Genomic DNA, 18,083 nt, shown 5'->3' on the forward strand with positions numbered 1-18,083 from the left:
ATGGTAAATCATCACGCAATGTTGCAAAAGATGTTGGTTGGTCTCAGTCAGCTGTGCCTATCTGGACCAAATACAAACATAAAGAAGGCAAAATACTTGCACACCAAGGAAGACATCAAAGCGTCAAAACAGAAAAGTGACACTGTCTCCCCCCCCCCCCCCCTTTTTGCATTTTGACTTCTCTACACAGATGTAATGGGTAAATGTAGAAGTTTTCATACATTATTTTATATCACACGTCATGGTGCTTGTTCAAGTAAAAAGTGATCTTTTATCTTCTGCAGATTGTGCTAAGTGGGCGGGGCTTCACAACAACTGCACCCCTTAGCGCCGCCCACAGCGCTGCTGTAGGTCCCACCCCTGTGATGTTGTTGGCATATATGGGGTGGGGTCGATGTGCCTATGATGTCATGGAGAAGCGGGGCCAACGGTGGCGCCATAGGCGGGGGCTAAGTGTCTGTCCAAGTAGAACTGTCCAAAGCAGGAGAGGTTTTCTATGGGGATTCATAGAAACGCAAGACAGTTCCTGTCTCGGCCAGAGATGTCAGCAGAGAGCACTGTGTCAGACTGAAAATAAAAGATTTCCTGAATGCTATATAGTAGCTAATAATAGTAGTAAATTACAAATCTATATAACTTTCTGATATCAGTTGATTTAAAAGAAAAAAAGATTTGCGCTGGACAACCCCTTTAAGACTGCACCAAGTCTTAGACCTGAGATCCATCAGAATGGAGAGATCTAGCCTGATGAGTGACTGTGCTCTTCACTCCCTGCCACTCAGTCCGACTGACAGCAGAAGAGCCCCATAGACTTATTATGGTGCCCTTCTCCTGCTTTCAGGCAGATCAGGTGGCCAATCAGGAATTGGAGGGCACATCCATTTTATTTTGTGGAGTTAAGAGGTCAGGGAGCAGGCATTTATCTCATGAAAGCTATACACTGACTTTTCTAAAGTAGCCTGGTTCCATATGTTTAAACCGAAACACAATTTTCCCCAGAGCCATCATATAAAGGATGGATTATACCTGAACCACAGGTACAGTCAGGGTCAGCAAACCGCAGACGCTACGAGAAAAAAAAAGCCATTAGAGGGTCACACGTGCCTAAACCTTATTTATTACGGATCACAGGCGGGTGTTAGTCATAGACCAAATAAAAAAATTAAAAAAAACTACTATCATTTTATTGTTCGTTTTCATCCAGGGCATCAGCATTCGTCTGGCTGGTATATAGGCAACATTTACACATTTGCAGTTGTTGCATTTCTTGGTTTACATAATTAGAGCTCAGTTGTATGGTCTCTGCACTTATGTCTAAGCTGACTGACTGGGCTCTGTCATGTGATCAGCATTACCAGGCTTCATCAGACGCTCTGTGACAAGAAAAACTCCAGCAATGAAGCCTGGTAATGCTGATCACATGACGAGGCCTGGTAGAGCTGATCACACGACAGATGCCAGACAGTCAATATAGACATAAGTGCACACAATTAGACACCAACTATGTAAACCAAGAAATGTAACAGAACTGTGACTGTGGGAACATGGCCTATGGCTGCATTCACATGTTACAAAAGGAAAAAAAAAATGTGGGTGGGTGCTCGTCAAGCAACAGGCCCAAAGTTGGCAAATCAATTCAGGAAAATGATACAGGCGACAGCACATCCAAGGTGAAAAAATGTTCAGTTTTAATCACACCAGTGCGCGACGTTTCGGCTACAAACAGCCTTTATCACTGCTTAAAAAAGGCTGTTTGTAGCCAAAATGTCGCGCACTGGTGCGATTAAAACTGAACATTTTTTCACCTTGGATGTGCTGTCGCCTGTATCTTTTTCCTGCATTCACATGTTAGTAACATCTGTCCGCAATTGCAGACAGAATACGGACCCATTAGTTACCAAACTATTTACTGTTAGTTTGAAGCAACTGATAAGTACTGGAAGACTTTTTTAAATAGAACTTAATTAAAAAAAAATAAAAAATGCCAGTGCTCCCCTTTAAGGTAGAAACACACACACACCGGATCCACAGCAGATACCATCCCTGTTGTTTTCAATGAGAATAAATAATCGCAGCAGGATTGACATTTAGCTGTGAGTATGCAAGTGACAGCCCCTTAACGCCCTGCCAGCCAGAGCATACTGTGCCTGCTCCGCGCTCTGGCTTGCTTCAGGGGTTCCTGGCTGGACATCCCGCTCAGCCAATCAGTGCACTGCCCAGCTGCCACCACATATTGGCTGAGCTGGAGGTAAAGACGCCAGGAGCCCCCAAAGCAAGCTGAAGCGTGGAACAGGTACAGGCTGTCACTTACAGACTCGCAGCGAGATGTCTATCCCGCTGCAAGTATGCATTCTCATTGAAAATCACAGGCAAGGGATCCGCAAAGGATTTCGCAGTAGATTCTACCCTTAGGGTAGCTTCACACATACCGTATCGCAGCGGATTTGATGGTGCGGATCCACAGCAGATTTGATCTAAATAAATGAACACAGCATCAGATCTGCTGCGGTTCCTGTACGTGTGAACGCACCCTTAATCCATATTTGTTGTGGGCATTTCTGCTAGAATGTATTATATGACCATTGTGTGGACTTTGTTTATAATTATAATTAATTGACATAACCTGACTATTGGATGGCTGTATGAGATCTCATCTGGACTAATATAGACCGGGATTCTTCATTTATACCCATATAGGCCAGGACGGATGTCATTTGAGTATGGATTACACACTCTGGTTTGGGTATTCTAATATATTGCTTGGTTACGTATATATTGTTGCACGGTGTTCGGATAATTACAGCCATTTATATCCATGGGAGGATTGAGTATATTGATCTTGTTATATAAGTAATATTAATGTTCCCCATTTACCCAGCGCTGTTGTAAGTACGTTGTATGTTTAATGAATGAATAGCTTTGTAATGCTGAGCACATTGGGCGTATGGTAACGGTGCTTTACTTATGTCAATCATCATGGACCTGGATTATTCAGGTTGTGGATAAGTAGAATCAGGGAGAGGTTACATAGGCAACAACGGATCATAAATGGTGTTGGAACAAGATCAGCCCGGTAAGTATACATGCAAGTTTTCTGTCAGGGGCAAAAAAAAAAAAACACCCATAGGAGTCTGTGTGTCACTGTCACTTAACATGCCATAGAGACCTGTCGTCAGAAGTTTTGATCTGTCAGGGTCTGGGTGTTCATACACCAGGTAACTTGGATGTAAGGGGAGAAGCACCCGGCTTAGCGGCTCTTTCCCAATCTTAATTTATTTTTTATAAGGGTGCGTTCACACGTTCAGGATCTGCAGCAGATTTGAAGTTGCAGATTCAATGCAAAGTAACTCTGGGCCATCAAATCTGCTGCAGATCCTGTACGTGTGAACGCACCCTAAATCAATTTGTAACGTTGGGATTCAAAACACAAGTTTTTATGTTTCTTGCTACATCTCTGGAGTTCTTAAGCCGCATGCAATAATTTGAGCAGACAACATAAGGGGTAACATGGCCTATTTAGCAAGGCACATCTAAAAATTATAATTTACATATAAATCTAAAACCGAGACCGACTCTACAACGGCTTCCAAACCAGCAGACGGAACAAGGACTGCAGAGGGACGGGTTGCTTACTCTACAGAACATGCCGGAACACTCAGAAATGGTTATGCTAATTGTGCTCTTTACTACGGCATCTGCTCTACGGAGGAGACACTCCTATTGTGCGAGACATTCTCTGGTTGTGGAAGTGAGGTCTGATAACATTCTGTATGAATGAGTAAGCAATAGCCATCTTCATTTCCATTCAGCCAGTGTATAGTAATAATGTAAAACTCATTAGACTGATAGTTTAGAATACAAAAAAACCTTTTATGCCACAGCTGTGAAGTCTGAGCAAAGAAAAGGAAATAAATTACCATATGTTTGCTTTATAAAAGAGACACTTTTTAACAAGAAAGTATCTTGCTAAAAAGTGGTGTCTCATATTCTGCCGACAGGGCGACACAACATTGACATGTCAATTCTTTGGGCGGACGGCTGCTTGTGTGGTTACCAACCCGGTGTGGAGGTGCGGCCGGTCACTTGCCAGATGGTTAGGTGTGACGCCAGTTCTATGTTGGTTGGTCAAGATATAGCCGTGCCCAGTGATTGTAATTTGTTGTGACGCCAGTGCCAGTTGGGCACACAGGTATGGTGGCACGCCTGCTTTTATTTTAATGGGCCGGCTGTACCTTGTTCCCCTGTGGTCAGTGTCCTGCCGGGCTGTTGCAGAGTCCCTTGTGTACTTATCACAGTGGTCTGGAGTGGGAGTAGTGACCCGCCCGCACTATTGGCACTGCCACCCACAGAAAGGGGAGATGACCAAAGTAGTGTGTGAGTACTGTGTTGGTGCTTGACGAAGAATCACAGGGTCTCTTTAGCACAAATATAATCTTGTTTACTCTGAAGATACTTGAGGTAGACAGTAGATCATACAGCTTTGCCTTGATACAATACTTTACACTTGATAAGATACTTAATACTTTAGGATCCAGATCTGTATTGAGAGTAGAAAGAGTGGTACAGTTGTGCTGACCGAGTTGTGTAATGAGAGGTAGAAGAGGTTCAGAGGAGTAAAGAGGAGGATGTCAAGAGTGTCCCAACCCAATTAGTACGGTTTTCTGCCGGAACTTCGGATGTAGAAATAAAAGAATTAAAAGAAGAAGTAAAAAGACAGATGATAGGGGAGAAGAAGAAAGAACTCTCATTAACATACAGATCCATGTGACACACATACAAACAATAACCCCTTAAGTACTACAGCTGTGCAATAACCGAGCATACAAACAACGACATCTTGTGGCGAAACTCTGGTACTACTACATCACCACTCACACTTGAAAGTACAGGCTTTTACAAAGAGTGTAACCAATAGCAACACCCGTGGTGGGACATCACACTTGTGCTTGAGAATATCATTGAGTCAATGAGACAGACGTCACTTCAAACAGAGTCCCCCGCTTGAAATTTCTGCGTGTGTTCCGTAGTGGGAACATACCCTAAATGTTTGGGGTGAAGTGATGATTCAGCTCTGTACTGGACTACTGGGTGAACTGTGCAGTGACTAATAGCTGCACAGTCCTCTCCCTTCTCACACCAATCTGTGAGATCACATCTAGATTCCTACATGTAAAGCCCCATAAGAAACTCACCAACAATGATGCTGAAAGACCAGGAGGACCTTTACATCACAGCCATGGGATTAGACACATGACGGGTAGAAGGGCCTCCTGTAAATACTGTAAGTAGGGACAATCCATAGTGAACTTATGTGTGTGTTTGTCTGTCTGTCGCAGAGCTGTTTGTGTATGGTGGTGTAGCAGAGGTAGTTGTGTGTATGTCGGTATAGTAGCACTATTTGTGTGTGGGTAGGTTTGTGTATTTTGACACAGCAGAGCTGGATGTGTATTGTGCAGCATGCAGGGCTGTGTACCTGTAAGTATAAGGTACTATCATGGAGAGTGTTAAAGTGGACCAGTCATTTCAATACACTTTCACAGCATTATCTCCTCCACTGCTTTAGACCACAAGGAAAGTTTTATCCCATTTTCAGTTGTCTGAACCAGGGGTGCATCTTATTAATTGAAAAATTCAGTAAAATAGCCATGCTGATGATTTCCCATGCTGACTTTATCAACAGCCTTATTTTCCACATCTGTCACAGCCCTCCTGTTAGCCAGTGTGGCTGGCAGTCTGAGTTGCTGGCACTTATGATAGGTCAGAAGTATGAGAAGCTCTGTACACTAACCTTTACGCTTCAGAAAGTTGAGAGACTTGAAGAAGTTAGCGGCTGTCCCATTGGGTCCTGGGAGTTTTGGATCCGCTTCTCCCATGAGTTGAGCCAATTCTATCCCCGGTAGGTCTATGAGCCTTGTAATGTTACTGACCACCAGCTCCGTAAATACTTCTGGACTCTCGTGTCGGAGCTTTTCCACAAAGAAGTCCGGGTTGTAGATAACCGGCTGGCTTCGTAGGGAGGCATCATTGCAGATGACTATGCTGCACAGCGACTCACTAAAAGGAAACCACATGGAAATAAGTCATAAGCATCACACAAAATGCAAGAGATGAAGGTAAAGCATCAGCCGGAGGTTATCAGTCACTAGAGCTGATCTAGGGAACCTATGAGCGGAATCATGCTGCCCTAACAAGAATGGAGAATGATCTCAGCAAAGTGTTTTACACAGAAACAGTTTTAAACAGAAGCAGTGCAAAGGAGAAACATCCAGCATGGTATCTGCTGGGAAGATCCCCCCCCCCCAGGCTTATGTGACAGGTCTCTGGCTCTACACAAATACAGAAAACCTGACTTGCAAGGTAAAAAAAAGAGAAGCCAAGGGCAGGACGCCCAGCCGCCACTTCTTTTCATTTCCAGCTGCAGAATTTTAGAGAATACATAGTACAGTTAGGACTGCACCATGACTTCGGTTACACGATCGAGAAGTCATGACAGGCCTGCTCAGCCAGTCGGTGGCCAAGGCGGGACCCCGCTATGGCCGCTGACTGGCTGAGAGGGCCTGACATGTCACGTCCCGGGTTCTGACTCAGACCAGGGGGACGGGAACCAGAGCACAGGACGGAGACCTCATTCCAGTCCTACAGCGTTGTTCAATTCCCTGCGGGCGCCCACGCGGTCTCTTCGCTGACTGTCCTGCAGCTAAGGAGGCTGGTAGCCAGGATCTCCAATATATCTCTATGAAAGCACCTTAATAGAGAAGCATTGGAGTCTCTGACTTCCGGCCTTCAATAGCCCTGTAGAAAGGAGAGGGGTCAGAAGAGCTGTGAGGTCACTGCCAGCAGGATCCGAGCTGAGCCGTAGGACCAGAATGAAGCCGCTCCATGGGTCACTGATCATCAACGGTAGGTATATGTGCCAGCCAGCAGAGAGCACTGTGTCAGACTGGAAAGAATAATAAAATTATGCAATAGAGAAACAATATACAAGCCAAAAGTAATAAAGTACTTTAAGCCCAAATACATAGAAAAACCGTCAATCCATTCCTGTAAATCCCTATTCTCCCAACACCGATAGAAGATATGGAGGGCGCTGAGCTGTGTACTAACACTCGGCTGAAGAGGAGAGGACACACTCCTGAGCGCTACGCCAGCCTCCACACGGCTACTTATCACATCAACACAAACTACTTGACCTTTCACAACTATCCTGTCACCTCTTAAGTGCTTTACCATGAACAGAATAGCGGCTGACGTCTCACCCTGCAACCAGTGTATGACGAGTATACCGGGCTCTATTATAATCCATATGCTGCTATTATAATCAGGCTGCGAGCTCAGGTTCCTATGAATTACAGACTATAAGAAGAAAAGGAAAAGTGATGCTTACAAGAGTGCGGAAAGCTTCTGGAGCGGCATTAATAAGGCTGGAGACTGATGGAAATGGGATGGTGTGCTGCAGACAGCGGAGCTCATACGGCCCCTGCACATTCCGGACATACTGACCACACAATACATCATTGTACGGCCATTCTCATACACAGACTCCTGTATTACACTACTGATTATAATATGCTATAGAGGAATCACTCAGCAATGAGAGAAGAGAAGCAAGAACCCCACAGTGCTATGAGAGCAGGTACATCACTGCCTGATAAGACACAGAAGTGATGGATGCATCAGACCCTAATCCTGTACTGATCCTGAGTTATATCCTGTATTATACTCCAGAGCTGTAATCACTATTCTGCTGGTGGGGTCACTATGTACATACATTACATAACTGTTCCTGAGTTACATCCTGTATTATACTCCAGAGCTGTAATCACTATTCTGCTGGTGGGGTCACTGTGTTTATACATTACATTACTGATCCTGAGTTACATCCTGTATTATACTCCAGAGCTGCCCTCCCTATTCTGCTGGTGGGGGTCACTGTACACACAGCCCCTCAGCTCACAGACCATCTGCCCCTTATGCATAATGTAGTGACATCTTCCTCCCACAGCCCAACATCTTGTGCTCCATTCATTTGTTCTCTATAGGGGCTGCTAGAACTGCTGAGGAAATTGTGCAGCTGTTTCTGGCAGCTCCAATAGAGAATGAATGGAGCAGCTGAGCACATGCACAACATCTCAAGATCACAGGGTCACAGAGATCAGATCCCCTGCAATAATCTAGTTATCCTGTGGATAGGAGGATGTTGGGGGTAGTCAGCCACCATACACTTAAGCCGAAAGTCAGCTGAATGGGGCAGCTGTCCTAAAGTGTTTGACCCTTCCTCCCTCTAATAAAAAGTGACTGTCAGTAGGTTTATGCCGCCCCAAGTAGTGAGAGAAGCTGAACAGAATGATGCCTCACTGACTGCTCGGTGCAGCTGATTTTGAGATATTCCCCCTGAACAGGGAGGGCTCGGAGCACCACACACCAGTCCTCTCAATTATATGCATGTGCTCAGTAATCCTCCATGTTCATGAGCACCAGCATACTCTGCCCACTGATAGACAACTACCAATCTATACTACATTATATATATATATATATATATATATATATAGCTGGAGGGAGAGGAGAGTCAGGAAGCCCATTCTCTTGTATATCAGGAGAACGACTGAACAGGATTATGTTGCGTTTACACGGATCGATTATCATTCAAATGATTGCGAAAACGATCGCATTGGAGGGATAATCGGCTCGTGTAAACACAGCGAATGATCAAGCGACGAGCGAGAAATCGTTCATTTTGATCTTTCAACATGTTCTCAACTCGTCTTTGGTCGCTCGCTAAAAATTCTCAGATCGCTTCGTGTAAACAGTCTTTCACTGATTCACCCTGTGTGTGAGATAGGCTTAAAGGACCTTAAAACAATCACAATAACGAATTTTCCAAACGATATATCATTCCGTCTAAACGCTGATAGTTATAATAAACACAACTTTACTTTGAAAACGTTAATATTTCGATTGGGCGAATTATCGCTCTGTGTAAACGCAGCATAAGGTAAGTAATAGACCCCCTCTGTTCTGTATTTATATCACTAGTTTATGGCAACATGAACCCAGTGACAGATTCCCTTTAAAAACCAGGAGCAGTGACCCCATGTTTCGCATTCAGGAGGGCTCCGGATCACTGGGTATAGGTGAACAGTAAGGTTTCTTCCATGTATTGTCCTGCAAGAGCCATTCAATGTGACATTACCGCCATGATGGGCGGAATATCACTGCAGCCCCATTATAACAACCAGAGGGCGACCACCAGACAGTGACACTTACATAGAGAGATGCTGGATACATGGAGAATAGAGAGCAGGAGAGGACAGAGGGAAAACAGCCACTGCCTCTAGCAGCCAATCAGAGCGCAGCTTGTAGATCCTACAGTGGTCTTTGAAAATGAAAGCTGCGCTCTGATTGGTTGCTAAGGGCAACAACAGTTTTCCTTACATTATCTCCTCACACATGACGGCCCCGGGGAATGCCGGGTAACGCATCTCACCCCGCCTCTTATTACACCGGAGGGTCACACACATCCCGCCTCACAGGCTTCCCTCTGCGCACGCTGACACTTGTAGTTCTCCACATCCCGGACACTGACAGGTGTCAAAGAAATAACTAGTACGGTGACTACACCGACACCGAGGACTGTACGCGGCAGCCTCGCTCCTCCGCCGCCGTTCAACACCACTCACCGCGTTATTCCCGCATCGCTGCCGCCTGCATCCTCCGTTGCTGCCATCTTGTTTTCAAATCATCCGCCGCTCTGCCGGTCACGCCCCCTCATCTCCCTATTGGTCAAGCTTGTCCTTACCTCCCTTGCTGATTGGTCCATTTGAATATCCTCGTCACCGGTGGGTGGGGCCATGCGGGTGCTCTGCTGTTTTAGTACAACAGACCCAACTTCCTGCGATAAACGGCGAGATGTGTAGATGTGTAGCGGGGCTCCCCGGGGAGAAGAATACGGCATTTACCGTATATACATCAACTGCTGTGCACTGTATACATATGGCAGCCCCTATACATTACCTACTGTGCACTGTATATACATGTGGCAGCCCCTATATTACCTACTGTGCACTGTATACAGATGGCAGCCCCTATATTACCTACTGTGCACTGTATACAGGTGGCAGCCCCTAGACATTACCTACTGTGCACTGTATATACATGTGGCAGCCCCTATACATTACCTACTGTGCACTGTATACAGGTGGCAGCCCCTATACATTACCTACAGTGCACTGTATACATATGGCAGCCCCTATACATTACCTACTGTGCACTGTATACAGGTGGCAGCCCCTATACATTACCTACTGTGCACTGTATACAGGTGGCAGCCCCTATACATTACCTACAGTGCACTATATATATGTGGCAGCCCCTATACATTACCTACTGTGCACTGTATACAGGTGGCAGCCCCTATACATTACCTACTGTGAACTGTATACAGGTGGCAGCCCCTAGACATTACCTACTGTGCACTGTATACAGGTGGCAGCCCCTATACATTACCTACTGTGCACTGTATACAGGTGGCAGCCCCTATACATTACCTACTGTGCACTGTATACATGTAGCAGCCCCTATACATTACCTACAGTGCACTGTATACAGGTGGCAGCCCCTATACATTACCTACTGTGCACTGTATACAGGTGGCAGCCCCTATACATTACCTACTGTGCACTGTATACATGTAGCAGCCCCTATACATTACCTACTGTGCACTGTATACAGGTGGCAGCCCCTATACATTACCTACTGTGCACTGTATACAGGTGGCAGCCCCTAGACATTACCTACTGTGCACTGTATACATATGGCAGCCCCTATACATTACCTACTGTGCACTGTATACAGGTGGCAGCCCCTATATATTACCTACTGTGCACTGTATACATATGGCAGCCCCTACACATTACCTACTGTGCACTGTAGCTGCAGGGTCCCTTGGGATAGTGTAGTCACGGATGATATAGTCACAGGTGTCCAGAGCGGTGTAATGACCCTCCCGAATAGTAGGACCCGCCACCCACAGAAAGGGGAAATGTCCCAAGGCTGCAGTGTATATGCTGTGTTGGTGGTGATGAATAATTGACTTGATTTACTATTGGCAAATGTGCAACAGGTAATACAGATGAGCTCGGATATACACTTGACAAAGTTCCAATAAATATTTGAACATAGAACCACCAGATCTGTGTGATAAGTGCTGAGTAGGATATAGCAGAGTGGGTAGAGTTGTACTGAGGTAGCGTAGTAGAGAGGAGGATGCAGTGAGAGTCTCAACACAAGTAGTAATGTGCTCTGCCAGGTATGTTGGAGTGTAGAGAAGAATACTTGTAGAAGAAGAAGAATGAGAAAACCTGTGCCTGTATATTGACCTGTCTAGAGTCTTCACACCACCTGATGCCTCCTAGCGTTGGCTGAACCGTACTAATAGGTAACACAGGCCCCAGACCTTGTTACCTGGGATGAGCAGAGTGCTGAGGGTTTCCTGGCTGACATTCGCGCTGCAAGGTTGGGTTCATAGACTGTTACAGTAACTTTGCTTCACCCGGATCAGTTCCTTAGTGGATACTGTCCTGCACTGTTGTTTCTTCTAGTCCACAGCATGGGTTGAGATGATCTGTTTACTAGTCCTCTCCTGAAGGGTTTAATACTGCATCATACGGGGTATAGACACTGAGGGAGAAGTTGGTAGTAGAGCACTGTCCTGCATCCTCCTCTTCCTGTCTCCCGTGTGACTCACTTCCTTTCCAGCGTGTAAGACACGCTGTGGTTGGGTGGAAAGAGTGCAACAGAAGAGCAGAGAGAGAAGAGGTGATAGGACAGAAGAAAGTAAATACTACTGGTTCACAAATTCTGGTGCACACAAACACAATAACACTTTGAGACACTTCAGCTGTGCAGCTTCTAGACTTCAATACATAATATAGCAACATCTAGTGGTCATCTCTTAATACTACTTTGGCTGCAATAAGACCACAAAAAGTACTAACTTTTGCCAAGGGTGTGAACAACAGTAACACCCCTAGTGGGATACCACACAAATCCTCAGGACAGGTTTTCAGTCTCTGCATTAAACAAGACTGTTCCCATTACTTACAGCAGATAAGAAATATTGAGAATGATGAAGAATTGAACATGTAAGAAAGTTGCAGATCAGAAGCCTCCAGCCCCTTCAATTCACCTTCTGTAACTCCATTGTGTGTGGCAGGTTTGATGAGACCTCTGCGGTGCGCTCTGAAGGTCTCTAGGTTGGTGGTTACAGAGGAGGTGATGAGACGTCTCCGACAGTTCTGACATATTCCCATATAATGAAGAGGCGGGACTTCTCCAGACCTGACATTTCACAGGGAAGAGGTGATCCTGTGTTATCACGTGTTTACTCCAATACGATACACTGGACCAGCGAATTGCAGATGAATATAGTTTATATAAGACCACAGATGTATCAGCAGTATTCACACATAGATGTCAACACGTTTCTGATGCTATCGCATCCTTAATCATGACAATTGTAACTACGTATGGAGCTGGCTTTTAAACCCTAAGCTCCACCTCTCTCTGATGTCAGAGCATAATAAGTTACACATGTTATACGGGTAAAGTGAATTAGAACCAACATAAACAATTAAAAACAATGCTACCGGAATATACTAAACAAAAAGTGCCAATATTTACATGGGGCTGTATTACATGTCGCAGGATTATATAACATTTATCAGCTTATAACATGCTGTATGCACAAGATCACAACAATAATGAATTTAGTAATACAATAGTAACTCACGTCTCAGATTCAGGCCATTAGGAAAATGAGTTTCAAGCTGAAATATCCAAAAGGCTTCCCTCTGTTGCAATCTGCTCCTTCTATCGCCACCTCTCGCTAGCGGTGGAACCTTTTCTATGGCATGAAAACGCATAGGGGGAGATTTATCAAAGGGTGTAAAATTTAGACTGGTGCAAACTGCCCACAGCAACCAATCACAGCTCCTCTTTCCTTTCAGCACTGCCTAAAGCTGAGCTGTGATTGGTTGCTGTGGGTAGTTTGCACCAGTCTAAATTTTACACCCTTTGATAAATCTCCCCCATAGAGTCTATTCTGCCCCCATGATTGTCCACAAAATGTCTGGATGCACCTGACAGATTTCTAGTAGTGCTGTGACTGACATCATATATATGTTCCAGTATGCGTGTGCGAAGTCGTCTGGTTGTGCATCCCACATACATGACATTGCATACTGTACAATATATGATGTATACCACAAAATCGCTATCACAGTTTAGAATTTTTTTAATAGCAAACCTTTGCTTATTATTACTATCGCTGTAATATTTGCTTTGTGTGGCATACCGACATACACTACATTTCCCACATCTATAGAACCCTTTGCATGAGAGCCATGTTTGTGGGGGTATGTTTGTCCTTGGCACTAAAGGGGAGAAAATATCCCCCAAGGTCCTTGCACGTCGTGAGACTACGTTGCATCCTACTTTTAAAATCTCACCTAGCACTGGATCCCCGTGTAGAATATAGAGATTTTTTTGGATAATGCTTTTTATGTTGTTAAACTGTGGACTGTACCTTGTGACTAATACTGGTTTGTTGATTCTCTTATTACATTACAGAATTGGCATACTCCACTCAAAACCTGCAAAAGCCTGTAATACGGCCCCCGTATCCTTGAGATACCCTGGGGTGCGCTGGACTAACGGCTGTAACAAATCATCTAACCAAGATGACAGCCGCTCACCCAGCGATCCCCTTCTTGACACAATGGGTCTCATGGGTGGTGGATTGAGTCGTGACGTGAGTTACTATTGTATTACTAAATTCATTATTGTTGTGATCTTGTGCATACAGCATGTTATAAGCTGATAAATGTTATATAATCCTGCGACATGTAATACAGCCCCATGTAAATACTGTAAATATTGGCACTTTTTGTTTAGTATATTCCGGTAGCATTGTTTTTAATTGTTTATGTTGGTTCTAATTCACTTTACCCGTATAACATGTGTAACTTATTATGCTCTGGCATCAGAGAGAGGTGGAGCTTAGGGTTTAAAAGCCAGCTCCATACGTAGTTACAATTGTCATGATTAAGGGTGCGATAGCATCAGAAACGCGTGTGACATCTATGTGTGAATACTGCTGATACATCTGTGGTCTTATGGGTCCGAACAAATAAACTATATTCATCTGCAATTCGCTGGTCCAGTGTATCGTATTGGAGTAATCACAAGCACCTGTTGGAGTGTGGACGGTGCACAGCAGTGGTGTCCGGTGAGCTGGCTGCTACTTATCTTGCACATGTTATCACGTGTTACCTCACAAGATCCACAGGTGACAGATCCGCAGAGCAATGTAGCCGCCATCTGGATTTTTAACATCTCACCATAATAAGAAATTTGTTCTCTAGGAAATTCTGTTGGGTTTCTCAGAAGTCTAAGAAATGATAATTACCTGTAAATAGGAATTCTTCCTAGAATCAGGAGAACCAATTTATCCCTTACATTTCTTCTGCGTCATCCATGATGATGACGGTGTAATGAGATTTGTGGCCATCTTGCATACAGACCACTGTAATGATACATACGGATAATTACGGTTTGTTTTAATTCAGGAGTCTATATATGTATAATAGAGAGCTGGTGTCCACACAGGTAAACTGAATGAAACACAAAATTCTGGACTCTCCCCACTTAGACTTGAGTTCACATTACAAATGTGGCATAAATATATCGGCTGAGCATTAAAGTCAATGGAGCCAATGCCTTTCCATGTGTATATATGTCAGCATTCCGTTTTGACAGCTTGTCGACCACAGATAGCACAATCATAATGTGACCCTGTCCAACCATCCCTATTAATTAATAGCACATAGACAATTATAAGGCTTTGGACACATTTGGGCTAGGTTCACACTATATAAAAATAACGTCCGTCTTTAATAAAAACAGCCCATAGAAAAATAGACACTATAGCACTCCTCTTCATTGACTATTCAGTACTAATATGTTTACAAAATTGTAGAAAGTGGATGCAATAGTTGCCAGCCCCAGTGTCCATATGGGGCGACAAAGTCCAAAACCAAAAGGAGTAACAGCATCCCACAGAGGCGGATATGAATAAAAAAATAAAGATTTATTCCAGCATGGCACAAATGCAACGTTTCAACCACAATGGTCTTTTTCAAGCATGCTTGAAGAAGACCATTGTGGTTGAAACGTTGCATTTGTGCCATGCTGGAATAAATCTTTATTTTTTCATAATTTTTTTTTTTCATTGTGTAAATAATGTATGTAGTTTAAAAAATAACGGACGTTATTTGTAAAATGACAGACGTTATTATAAAAGAGGGCCGTCATTTTTGCATAGTTTGAACCTAGACTGATTTTTTTTTTTTTTAAATTGTTGATTTGGAACTTTCTAAATTGTCTTCTTTGCAGATTTCCTACCATTAGGCTATGTTCACACTACGTAAAAGTACGGCCATTGTTGGCATCGGCAACAACGGCCGTACTTTGTGCGGTGTGGAACACTGCCTTTACTGCTATGGGATCCCGGCCGGAGCTTATACACATAGTATACGCTCCGGCCAGGATCCCAAACGCCGCCGCAAAGAACTGACATGTCAGTTTTCTGCGGCCGCAATTCAGTGAATTGCGGCCGCAGAAGGAACTGTCAGTTCACACAATGAAGCGAGCGGCTCCGGCCGCTCGCTTTATTGTGTACTATGAGAGTTCTGATGCGGGCGCGCGCTGATGCACCCGCATCAGAACACTGGGTCACGGAATGGCCGGTCTCTTACGTAGTGAGAACATAGCCTTAAGCTGCAACTAAGAGAAATGTTCCCAAAGGGGCTCATACCCTTTAAATGGGCATTGTCATTTTAAAGAACCTTGAACCATTTGATAGCCAATGTAATCCCCAAGATATTTGTAAATTACTTCATCAACAAAAAGTACAATCTGGTGTTCACTGCCCATTGTCAGGTAAAATCTGTCTTTAGTAATAGGTAGATCAGGACACATTACAGGAAGTAGGCTGAGATTAAGTATGTGCTTTGTGCAGGAAAGAGGGGATGAGAGAGTCTGTGCTTGGTTCCTGCATGCTTAAAGGGGTTATCCAGTGCTACAAAAACATGGCCACTTTCCCCCCTACTGTTGTCTCCAGTTCAGGTGTGTTTTGCATTTAAGCTCCATTTACTTCAATAGAACTGAGTTTCAAAACCCCACCCGATCTGGAGACAACAGTAGGGGGAAAGTGGCCATGTTTTTGTAGCGCTGGATAACCCCTTTAACCAGTCTGCCAAGCTGTTTTAGGCAAAAATTGTACAAAACAATTCTGCAATAATGATCAAGGCACTCGCGCCTAATAATACTTTTTGCGCAACAACCTTAAAATTTGGCACAGCTCCTAAGAAGTACCACCTGCTAAAAATAAAAAAACACACCCATGATACCTGCCCCCCCTGGAGTGTCATGATTTTTTCTTGCAGGATCTCTGCCATAATGCTAGTGGCTTTTTACTCAGGTCATCTCTGGAGATCCTAGTGGTTGAACCCCCTGATCACATAAGGACGACACAACTAGAGATCTAACTACATCTAATATCCCAGATTATCCAAATTATTCTACACACTTTTTTTCTGTTTCCTTGTCTCTTAGACTTTCTGTCTTGCTTGTTAAAGGGAACCTGTCACCCCCCGTGCCGGGGTGACAGGCTCCCGACCCCCCGTTAGAGCCCCATATACTTACCTAATCCCGCCGGGTCCTGCTTCTGGATCCGGTCGGGTGATGAAGATCTCAGCCGCTGCAGCCTGGCGCGCGCTGAGAGATGAGTCCAACACCCATAGAGAATGACGGAGCGCTGGACTCTCCTGTCATTCTCTATGGGTGTTGGACTCATCTCTGCAGCGGCTGCAGCGGCTGCAGCGGCTGAGATCTTCATCACCCGACCGGATCCAGGAGCAGGACCCGGCGGGATTAGGTAAGTATAGGGGGCTCTAACGGGGGGTCGGGAGCCTGTCACCCCGGCACGGGGGGTGACAGGTTCCCTTTAAGTTATAGTAGCAGAGTTGTCACTATAGCGGGTACAGATGTTGCAGTAGTCACTATGGTAGTGCCTGAGAATGCCCTGTAGCTACCTCCAATACGTGGCAGCAGAGAGGCAGCTTTCTTCCAGTCGATGGAGAGCTGATCTGCATACCTTTTTTTTTTTTTCCAAGAGAGCATTGCTCAACTTACAAGACTCCCTACACCAACTGCTGGTACCACAAGAAGATTCATCCCCACAAGCCCCTTGGTCAGATAGGAATACAGCAGTAGCATAAATGACACATAGTAGGATAGAGTTGTATTTGGAAGTGGGCCCCGAAACTCCACATTACACCTCTGCGTGATAGAATCTTTATAATAAACAGACAAAAATATAAGTTGTTCTTTATTAAGTAAAAAAATACAATTGTCATTTAAAAATATCAGAGGAATAAGAAAAAAAAAGTAACAGAGAAAATTTGCATCCAACAGAACCTTAAGCACTTAATTTAAAGGGGTAGTTCAGAAAAAAAAAATCTTTCAAATCAACTGGTGCCAGAGATCTGTAATTTACGTCTATAAAAAAAATGTCTAGTCTTCCAGTACTTATCAGCTGAAATATGTCCTGCAGGAAGTGGTGTATTCTTCCCACTCTGACACAGTGCTCTCTGCTGCCACCTCTGTCCATGTTGGTAACTGTCCAGAGCAGTAGTAAATCCCCACAGAAAACCTCTCCTGCTCTCCAGGCTGGAAAGAATACACCACTTCCTGCAGGACATATATGATGTCCCACCACGGGTGTTGCTAGTGAATACACCCTTTGCAAAAGCCTGTACTCCAAGTGCAAGTGGTGATGTTGTCGTACTTAAGTTTTGCCACTAGATGTTGCTATTATGTATATCTTGTAGCTGTGGTACTCAGGGGGTTATTATTGTTTGTGACTTGTGCGCCAATGAGAGCTCTTTCTTCTTCTCCACCTATCTCTTTTCTCCTTTCTTCTCTTACACTCTCTTCTCACCCACTCACAGCAGGTATTACAT

General features: G+C 44.3%; 1 protein-coding gene across 1 annotated transcript in view; it reads right to left on the reverse strand.

The window, feature by feature from the left end:
• Positions 1-9,787, reverse strand: part of ARHGAP19 (Rho GTPase activating protein 19) — a 40,695-nt gene extending 30,908 nt beyond the window's left edge. Inside the window, exons 1-2 of the mRNA XM_069978891.1 lie at positions 9,681-9,787; positions 5,789-6,054 (exon numbers count right to left, since the gene is read on the reverse strand). Of these exons, the coding sequence (XP_069834992.1) occupies positions 5,789-6,054; positions 9,681-9,727 (313 nt within the window). The 5' untranslated portion in view covers positions 9,728-9,787. The remainder of the gene's footprint in view (positions 1-5,788; positions 6,055-9,680) is intronic.
• Between the last annotated feature and the right edge of the window lie 8,296 nt (positions 9,788-18,083).

The sequence above is a fragment of the Dendropsophus ebraccatus genome, chromosome 8 (genome assembly GCF_027789765.1).
Source record: "Dendropsophus ebraccatus isolate aDenEbr1 chromosome 8, aDenEbr1.pat, whole genome shotgun sequence".
NCBI classification, from domain to species: Eukaryota; Metazoa; Chordata; class Amphibia; order Anura; family Hylidae; genus Dendropsophus; species Dendropsophus ebraccatus.